This window comes from Camarhynchus parvulus, chromosome 4, assembly GCF_901933205.1.
Source record: "Camarhynchus parvulus chromosome 4, STF_HiC, whole genome shotgun sequence".
NCBI classification, from domain to species: Eukaryota; Metazoa; Chordata; class Aves; order Passeriformes; family Thraupidae; genus Camarhynchus; species Camarhynchus parvulus.
Genome location: NC_044574.1, coordinates 2865911 through 2876295, shown reverse-complemented (window position 1 = coordinate 2876295; position 10385 = coordinate 2865911). Strand labels below are relative to the sequence as shown.

At 52.6% G+C, this 10385-nt stretch overlaps 1 protein-coding gene across 1 annotated transcript; it reads right to left on the bottom strand.

Annotated features, from left to right (window-relative positions):
* Positions 1-288: 288 nt before the first annotated feature.
* Positions 289-10150, bottom strand: LOC115903456 (5-hydroxytryptamine receptor 7-like). Its single transcript, XM_030947953.1, has 3 exons — positions 10109-10150; positions 8682-9232; positions 289-1092 (listed from the first exon to the last, which is right to left on the bottom strand). Exons 2-3 carry the CDS (start codon positions 9191-9193, stop codon positions 321-323), a joined length of 1284 nt encoding a protein of 427 aa, XP_030803813.1. The 5' UTR covers positions 9194-9232; positions 10109-10150; the 3' UTR covers positions 289-320.
* Between the last annotated feature and the right edge of the window lie 235 nt (positions 10151-10385).

Sequence of the window (10385 nt, the reverse complement as noted above, 5' to 3'; positions counted from 1 at the left end):
ATTTTCTTTTCTTTTTTTTTTTTTTTAACTTTAATAACAGACGGGTAAACTGAGGCACAGAAAGGTGGTGTGACTGGCCCACAGTCCTTGGTAGACCTTGAACCCCCCCAGATCTTGCTTCCACCTGGGACAGAGTGAGAAGGAAAGGTTGTTCCCAAAGTTCCCTCCACTTGTTCCCAGGGTGAGGAACACCGCAGCTCCTCACGGTGTGAGGGAAAGGACGATCACACTCAGTGGCAATGTCTGGTGGGGCTGGACAGTTCCTGCCAGCCCCTGGGAGGCCAGGGGAGCGAGGGCATGGAGAGGCAGGAGGTCAGGCACTACAGGATGCACTCGTGCCTCTCCGTGGCTTTCAGGGCCTCGTGCATGCTGGCGGCCGAGAGCCTCCTGTTGATGTTCCTGTACCTGCAGCGCAGCAGGTTCCAGAAAGTAGTCCTCAAATCCCTGTTGAAGAAGGCGTAGATGAGGGGGTTGATGAGGGAGTTGGTGTAACCCAGCCAGAGCAGAGTCCTCTCCAGCCTCAGGGGCATGCAGCTGCAGCGGATGCCGCAGATGAACGGCCGCGCCGTGGACATCAGGAAGAAGGGCAGCCAGCAGAACGTGAAGGCCCCCACGATGATGCCGAGGGTCCTGGCGGCTTTCTGCTCCCGCTTGAAGATGGAAATGTTCTTGCGGTCCTGGCGGAGCAGCTTGGAGAGCGTGGCGCACTCCTCGGCGGCCTTGGTGCGGCGGGAGCTGTGGTGGGCGCGGGCGGAGGCCTCGAGGCAGTAGACGCCCTCGTCCTCGTAATGCTTGGGGAAGTTCATGAAGCGGTGCTTCTCGGCACTGACCTTGGCTGCCTGGTAGATGCGGCTGTACATCACCAGCATGACGGCCATGGGGATGTAGAAGGCCACCCCCGTGGAGTAGACGGTGTAGCCAAAGTCCTGGCTGATGAGGCACACCCGCTCCACCGTCACGTTCTGGGCCCAGCCGAAGAGAGGAGGGAGGGTGATGGAGGCCGACAGGAGCCACACAATGAAGACCATCTTGGCCATCAGCTTCCCGTTCTGCCTCACGGGGTAGGTCAGAGGCCGCGTGATGCCCAGGTACCTGCGGGGAGGAGGAGGAGTTGTCAGGGGTTAGGGGTGGGTGCTCTGAGGTGGTTTTCACTCCCTCTGGGGTGGTTTTCACTCCTGATCAGCTGTGAGGGAATTTTGGCCCTCAGAAGGGGCAAGAAATTAATTCACCAAATGAAAATCTCCACAGACATGGAGATCTCTTGACTAAACACCACAGTTTATTCCTTACTTTTTTTGCAATCACCCCCTGTGTGGAATCACAGAATGGTTTGGGTTGGAAAGACCTTAAAGGCCATCCCATTCCAGCTTGACTAAACGCCACAATTTATTCCTCACTTTTTTGCAATCACCCCTTGCGTGGAATTACAGAATGGTTTGGGTTGAAAAGACCTAAAAGATCATCCCATTCCAACCCCCTGCCATGAGCAGAGACACCTTCCACTATCCCAGGTTGCTCCAAGCCCTGTCTAACCTGGTCTTGGATACTTCCAGGGATGGGATATCCATAACATGAGGTGTCATTGAACTGCTGAGTGCAGTCTGAACTCTGCATGATCTCCTGGGGAATAAAAATACTTTTAAAAGCTTCGTTTTCAGGAATAAAAAATGCCTTAAGAATTTTATTTTTCCACCAGAACTATTCTGCACAGAGAACATGCAACAGCTTCCAGCCATGGCATGTCACACTCCAGAGTGCTGGAGGCACCCAGGAGTGGGGTGGGTGATGCTCAGAGTGATGTGCCACAGGACTGATTCCAGATGAAAGGAATAACTCCTAGCAGTGTTTAATGGGAATTGGGAGGCACTGCAGCCTTTTCTTATTTGTTGGTGAAGAAATATAACCTGCAGCTAAGATGGCCCTGGGAGACCAAGAAATAATCCTGCCTTTGGGAAGATTTAAAGATGTGTCTGGGTGAGTCCTGCAAGTAAAGCTGGAGAGTGGACGATGCTGTTTGGGGACAGGTTTTGGGCTCCTCATGACAAGAAAGCGATTGAGGGGATGAGGAGTGTCCAGGGAAGGGAATGGAGCTGGGGAAGGGTCTGGGGCAGCAGGAATGGCTGAGGGAGCTGGGAAAGGGCCTCAGCCTGGAGCAAAGGAGGCTCGGGGGGACCTTGTGGCTCTGCACAACTCCCTGAAAGTTGTTGACCTCTGGAAACTCCAATAGGAATGACCCAAGCAGCTGGAGCCATCTGCTCACTTGCACAGCAGGTGGCTGCCAAAGTGATGGAGTCCAGCTCTCCCTCAAGAGGAAAATGAGTGGAGTTTGGAGTAAGAGATCCCAAAAACACCTGGTGACCCGCAGATTCCCCAGTCCTGTCTCCTAGGGTTAGGAGTTACCTTGTGATTTTGCCTGAAAGGAGCTGGAGGCTGCACCCACCATCAACTCCTGGTGGTGCCACAGGGTGTAAACATGAACTATCCTGACTTTTACTGGAGAGGTTTGTGTGATAAAGAAATTGTGTCAGCTGTGGGTAAATTAGAATTGTAAATCAATAAATCAAGGGGGCAGTTGGCTGCTGTCAGACAACATTCCCCCTGGAAAACATCTGCCTGCTACTCAGCTCCAATCAATCCAGCAAAAACCTCAAGCCACTCATATGGATTTCTGTTCTGTTACAGCCTTTTTGATTCCAATCTCCTGCTGCCAGGAATTTTTAGGCAGGAACACATCACCTCTTAACTTGTTCTTGGATGAAAGGTGTCGCTACAGAGGGGCAGTGAGAGCAGCAGCTCTATGAGTACTTTCTGCTAAAAGCTGAGCAAAAAAAATGGAAAATATCTGTGGAGAATTTTACCTCTGCTGTATAATTTTTTCTCTGACAGTCAGTCTTAGTGTGTTAGGAGATTTTCTCTTCCCTTATTATTTCGCTTTTCCAGATCATCCCCCAAGATTAGAAGATGGAAATAAAATATAAAAAAATCTAATTTCTCCTCCCCTCCTGACTGCTAAATCAATTGAGAGACTAAAGTCTTCTCCCCTGCCTCCCTGATAAAATTATTTTGAATTCATTCACTGAGTTGTTCTTTCCTTATTTTCATCTGAATTATTTTTTTTTCTTAGTTACAAGAACCAACCAAAACTCTCTATGTTCAGAGAATTCCAGGATGGTTTGGCTTGGATGGAATCTTCAAGATTATCCATTTCCAACCCCCTGCCACGTGCAGAGACACCTTCCACTATCCCAGGTGGCTCCATGCCCATCCCACCTGGCCTTGGACACTTCCAGGGATGGAGCATCCACAGCTTCTCGGGCACCCCATTCCCTCCTGATGGCCAAACCGGGAGAAAACCTCGCTCTGCTCCTGCAATTCCCAAATTAACACCCCAAAAATCACCCCTCTGGATATCCAAGCTACAAGCTTCACCAAAAAATCCATGCTGAGTTGTGTGCCACCCTCTCTTATGCTATTCCCATGTTTCTTTGGAAGCTGATCCGCCTGGGATTTGCTGAAACTTCAAGGAATTTACGAGGGAAACGTTCGGTGACTGTGGTTTAACGAGCAGGCAAAGCTGACACATTTCAGCCGCTGCTGCTGGGGGAAACGGGGCCGTTTTCAGGTCTTTGTAATAATTCTGAAACGAGCAGGGAGCCCTCAAAATAGGGCAGCGTTTACAGGAGGCACAGTGGCGCTGGCAGGCAGTGGAATTTGAGTGGAATTCTCTCCCTTTGAATTTTTTTTTAGTTTTTCTCTGTGTGTGTGTCGTGCTGTTAATCAAGTTTAGGGTAACCAGGTAGCAAAAGGCAATTCCCAGGATTTGCAGGCACTCGGTGTTGTTGAAGATTGCATGCAAGATGTTTTCCATTACCATCTGTATGGCTGATTACCTTGTCAAGTGAGCAGTTTGCCTTATCTCTCTCTTTGAATGACCACATTCACACCTTCCTCGGGAGGGGATCTCCGCTGATAACAGACTATTGAATATCGGTGCATGACTGATAAGAACTATAACATCCCATTGTGAGATGCTCCGCCCAGAGGGAGGAGCCAAGCACTGCTACCCCATATACTCCAAGATTCTGAAATTGCAGTTTCAGTTTATTTCTCCACGAGATTCCCCAGAGGAACAGCAGCTACCTTTTCCTCCTGGATCTTCAGAGGAAGACTACATCCTTCTCTACAGAACCCCCTTGCTCCAACAGAACCACACCTGATACTTCAGAGGACTGCAGCCACATTTTCAATCGGACTGCCACCAGCACCCTGACCAACAGGGTGTCAGGTTGGGTTCTGACTCTGTCAGTGTTGTTCCAGTGGACTGTATTGTATATTTTATTCTTTTTATTTTTTCCCTATTAAAGAACTGTTATTGCCTGCTCCCATATCTTTGCCTGAGAGCCCCTTAATTTAAAATTGTAGCAATTCGGAGGGGTGGGGAGGGTTTACATTCTCAATTTCAGGGGAGGCTCCTGCCTTCCTTAGCAGACTCCTGTCTTTCCAAACCAAGACAGGTGTGGATTTGCAGGGCTGGTGGTGCAGCCACTCATGCCAGGTGCAATAAATTCCTGCCACATCCCTGATCCTGCAGATCCCAGCCCCTCTGGCTGTGGGGTGGGAGATCTGCCCCAGGCTGAGCTGCACCAGCAAACCCCATGGGTGAGCCAACCCAGAGGGTTTGTTCTGCACTCAGTGGGAGTAATGGAGTGGGTTGGGTTGGGTTGGGTTGGGTTGGGAGGGACCTTAAATCCCATCCAGTTCCACCCCAGGGCCAGGGACACCTTCCACTATCCCAGGTTGCTCCAAGCTCTGTCCAACCTGGCCTTGGACACTTCCAGGAATTCAGGGGCAGCCACAGCTTCTCTGGGCACCCTGTGCCAGGGCCTCACCACCCTCACAGGGAAGAATTCCTTCCCAATCTCCCATCCATCCCTGCCCTTGTCCTGTATTTATATTTCCTGATGCAAAGTCCCTCTGTGGCTTCCCTGAAAGCCCCCCTCAATTTTTGGATCATTATGCCAGGGATTAAATAATCAAAACACCCCAAACCTCCCCGAGGTTCCCCCTTTCTCCATCCTGCAGCTGGTGAACTGGGAAAAGATGAATCTGCACTCACCCAGGGGGACAAATGAGCCCAGAATTAGGGCTCAGAATTAGGGTTTCCTCAACCCCACTGTTTTACCACAATTCCATGCCTCCTCTGCAGCCAAAATAAGCTCCTTCCCTGATTTCCAAGTTGATGCCATTCCTGCCCCATCCTGCTGAAGGAAAGGAGGAAACAAAAGGCAGCTGGAGGCTGCTGAAGTGCCCTAAGTAAGAGCTGGTGGAGCCTCCCACATACAGAGCAGGGATCTACCCAGCCTGGGCAACCTTTGGATGAATGACATGGGAAAGGCAATCCAGAAAAATGCTGTGCAGTTTTCATCCTGCTGACTTTGAGGAGGCATCCTTTTACTGAGGGTGACCCCAATTTGGAGCATATAATCTGATTTTGGGTGGAAAATACTTGCCAGGGAAAGGGGAGAGCCCCAGCAGAGCTGCCTGGGGAATGGATGGGGAGTTTTTTCCCCACCAGGGATGCCAGAAGTGATGTGTGGGCTTTGGGGAGCTCCTTTTGTCAGCTTCTTGGCATTTTTATGGAGAGTTTCATCAAAGCTGAGCAGCCAAAAGAGGGGATTTTTTTTTTTGTTGGTGGTTTGTTTTTGGTTTGTGACATTAAAAAATCTGCAACATTGGCAGGCTTTTACATAAGGAAAATATAAGAGCAAGATGGATGTTTCCAGCATTTTTCTTTTCTGATTTCAAAGGAAATCAATCAAATCTCGCTTCAGACAAGATTAGTTCTACCAGCTTCAATCGAGAGGCTTTTAGGAAGCCCTCAGCATTAATAATCAATAACAGCAGCCTACATTTTAATAGTCCTCATCATCCTGGGCAAACCAAGTAGCTTTTCCATCTAAGCTAAGCAAAATATTGAGGACACTTCAGCCATCAATAAAAGCAGGGTCTCCTCCTTGGCAGCGACAGGCCTGACAGTGCTGACCAAGTTGGATTCAGGACAGAACAGAGGAAATATTTCTATTTCTGAGAAATACCAGGGCTTTTCATCTTCTTCCTCACAGGGCAGGAGGAAGAGCTGGTCCCCATCACTGGGGGAGGTTTGGGTTGTGCCTCGCTGAGATAACAATTTAATCTCTTTTGGAGCAGGTTTTTCAGGCATTCTGCAAGCTCAACTCTCCTTGTGCTTTTGTTTTTGGTTGTATCAGCATAGAAATTGAGAACTGTGCTTTTAGAGATGTTTCCATCAAGAGTCAGATGAAAAATCCTGCCTGTCCCAGGCTCAGAGGGGAAGTGGAGATCCAGGCATGATCCTGGATCCTCAGTCCACCTCCAAGCACTGCCTGAGGATGCTGGGTGGATGTGGAGCAGTGATGCTGCACAGGATGCTTGAGACACTGCCCTGGGATGGTTCACACAACTCCCAGCCCATTCCAGGACATCCTTGAGTCCCTTCCTCCTCTGATATGCACCAGAGGACATCCCAATAATTCCCATTCTCTCCTCAAGCCCCAGCACAGACTGACCCTACAAGCCCCCTCCACTTGCACTTGTCCTTCCTCCCACTCAGATCTGGGTGGGCACAGCTGGGGGGATGGTCCAGTCCCTTCCCTCTGCTCAATCCTCACTGGTTTTCTCCTTTCCCAGCTGGAAATATCCCAGGCAGCTGCCCTGCAACCATTCAATTTCCCCACCAGGCCTGTGGCGTGGTAAGGATGAAATTCTGGGAGCAAACTGATCACGGTGCAGTTCCTGTGCCAACGCATGAGGGCCAGAAAATTCAGGCTCTTTGACAACCTCTTGGGACACAGCTTTTCCCTCCCTCCTTCCCAGGAAAGGCAAAGTGACATCAAACTCAGGATGGTGTCCTTGGGTATGGATCTGCTCCCTGGAGATGTGGTGGAGGAGTGGAATCCATGGCAAGGATTTTTTGGGGAAAGATCTCTCCTATTTGTGTGTGTGTTTGGAAAAGTCTTGTTCCAAGGGATGGGATTGGTTGGTTGGGAAAGGAGGGGAAGGAAATGGGAAGAGAAGGGGAAAAGGAAAAATAGGGAAGGGAAGAAGGAGGAAAGGAAAAGGAAAGGAGAAAGGATTGCGTGTAATGGGTTTTTGGGGAATTGGGATGGGGTGGGGAGAGTTGTTGACATGCTTGGCCAAGGAGAAATGGAAGGGGAAAGGGAAAAAGAGAAAAAGGAAAAAGGGTAAAGGGAAAAGTAGGAAAGGGGAAAGGGGAAAGGGGAAAGGAGAAAGGGGAGGCAAGGCAAAAGGAAAAGAAAGAAAAGGAGAAGGAGAAGGAGAAGGAGAAGGAGAAGGAAAAGGAAAAGGAAAAGGAAAAGGAAAAGGAAAAGGAAAAGGAAAAGGAAAAGGAAAAGGAAAAGGAAAAGGAAAAGGAAAAGGAAAAGGAACATTTCAAGCAAAGCCAGTCTGGTTAGTGTGTAGCCACTTCCCTGTTCCTCACCCACCGGGAGGAAGCACTGACACACTTCATTCCTATTTAATTCCTGCATTCCATCCCTTCCCTCTCACAGAGTCAGGCTCCTGCCAGCTCTGAGCACACCTGCTTTTTTTTTTCCCCAACAGGAAAATTATTAAAATAAAGCAAATTCAGCAGAAGAGCTGAACCCTGCCCGTGGCCTGGCAGGGCTTTTCTGTCTGCCAGCAGCTCTGAGCTGCCCAGGGCTGTGGATCTGCAGCTCCCAGGGGAGCAGTGCCTGGTGGGGATGAAGGCTTTGGAGCAGGACTCACTGCTGGCTTGCCTGGGGGGGATGTCAAGCAGCAGCAGGATCCTCTCTGTCCTTTCTGCTTTGTCACCCACTGTCACACCTGCAGAGGTGACCGGGGAGGTGGCACAGCTGAGAGAGCACATCTCAGCTGTGGGATGTGTCCCTTCCCTGAGCTGCTGCACCCTGAGCAGCCCATCCCAGCCCAGCAGAGCCAGCTCAGCCCAGAGCGACCCCCGAGCAGGCAGCGCACGTCAGCCCCGGCCCCCGGCTCGGCAGCGCCATGGCCCCGCTGACGCAGCTGCTAAAATTAGAGCCACCAAGGTGCTGACTTGGCCAAGCCCGGCCACTCTGCCAGGCAGGCTCAGCCTTTCCCTCCCAGCTCCAGGTGTGGGAGGTGAAGCTGAAAAATCCTCACAAATGCGCTCACTGAGCTAAACCGGGGGGTTTGGGATCTTGGGATGGGGTGTGGGGAGATGCTGACAGTCTTAGCCAAGGCATGAGTCCAGGGAGCAGCACAAAATCCCACAGGATTGGCTGCAGAAGCCCTGGAGCCTGGATTTCCAAAGTGCATCTGGGTTTGTTTTTTTTTTTAATTTCTTGAATGGTTTCATGGCCCAGGCACCTTCCATGAAGGAGGTCAGGTGCTGTTCCTCAGGAACAATGAGAAGCAGCTGCCAAAAGGGGGAAGACTAAGGAAGTAACTTAGGGAAGCAACTTGAGAAAACACCCTGAGCCCAGCTCTTCCAAAGGGAGCACTGAACTCCCACAGAAAACCCTCATCACCTGCAAAAAACACCTCCAGGAGCACTGATCCAAGCAGGAACACCATCCTAGCAGCTCCCAACACCCCAGATACCAGATCCCACCTGAGCACAGGGCACCAACCCACCCCTGCCTCACCTGTCCACGCTGATGATGCACAAGGTCATGATGGAGGCGGTGCAGCACATCACGTCCATGGCGATGAAGACATTGCAGAACACCTTCCCAAAGAGCCACTCTCCCCCCACCAGGTCCGTGATGGTGACAAAGGGCATGACAGCAAAGGCCACCGACAGGTCGGCGGCGGCCAGGGACACCACCAGGTAGTTGGAGGGCTGCCGGAGCTTCTTGACGATGCACACGGAGATGATGACCAGCCCGTTGCCGGCGATGGTGGTGAGGATGATGATGGAGAGCACGGCCCCGATGACGACCTTCTCGGTGTCCCCATAGAGCAGGATCTCCTCGCCGCAGTCGGTGCCGTTGTTGGTGAGGTTGGAGGGCGGCAGCTCGGGCTCGGCTGGGGCGGGAGGTTCCTCAGTCATGAATGGATTCGGGAGCGCTTCCCGAGCCGGCCGCTGCTGCTCTGCGCTCTCCACCAGCAGAAGGTGCTGCTCCAGAAACCTCCTGGGGCTGGCCCTCAGCAGCATGCTCCGAGCTCGCCACCAGCGCTACCCCAGCAGTGACACCTCCCGTGACAAACCAGAACATCTCGTCACAAACAGGGCGAAGAGAATCCAATATCCCCTCATCCTCTCGCCCACCGTCACCACCCCCCTCCACCCCTCTCAGCTCTTGCTGCGGCTGCATCTCACGTGCCCGGCAGGAAGCCGCTTCCCAAGTCTCCTTAAGGACACGCATTTTCCGGGGGATGCTTGGAGGAAGCCGCTCTCCACTTGGGAAGGAGCACGGGCTCCCTGCAACATCTCCCCGCTCATCAATGTGCTTTTCCAGGAGAGAGAACGGCTCGTGGATGGTGTTCCCCTGCCGAGCTGTGCCGGCTGCTGTTGCACTTCTCCTCTGCATCCATACATTTAATCCCTTGCAGAGCCTCCTCTGTGCATGCGACAACACGAGCCACAGCACCAGCGTGGGCACAGCCCCCGCCCGCTGCATCCCCTGCCCGTGGCACACGCAAACTTCAAAGCCGGGACCGCAAATCCCCGCTCCTGGCACGCAGTGGCCACACTCGGGCTGTCGGTAGCCACGGGAGTGGATCCACGGCATGCACATCCCGGGTACCACGCACAGCCCAGGCATCCCAGCTCGCTCCCGGAGCCTGAGCATCAGCACCACGCTCGGCTCCGAGAGCCGCGGCCGCGCTCCCACCCCCGGCATCCCACCCCTGCCATCCACAAGGAAACTTCAAGGCAAGGGTCACCCCTGGATGCTCCGAGCATCGTGCATAAACCTGCATCCTCTTTTTTTTTATTGTTGTTGTTGTTTTGTTTCAAACCCCATTTTCCCCCTGGAAGTTTTGTTTCAATCCCAGCCGGATTGCGGCCCCTTCCTCCCCTTTTGCAGCATCCCCCGGCTGCGGCCATGGGGGGGGATCCCGGAGTTACCTGTGCCGAGGGGGTGAGACATCCTCCAGGCGAGCCCCTGCGAGCTCCGGGCGGGCGAGGAAGCAAAGAGCCACCCCCGGAGCATCCTTCTCCCCTCCCCGCCTCGCCGGTCCCTCCTACCGCCCTCCCCTCGCCTCTGCCGGGCAGGGACCCAGATGGTCCCCGGCTCCCTCGGAGCCCCAGGGAGGAGCAAAGAGCGGGGCGGGGGTCCGGGCTGGGTCCTGCAGCGATGGGGGGGAGCGGGTGAATCTGGAGGGAAAGGCTGGAAGTTGAAGAG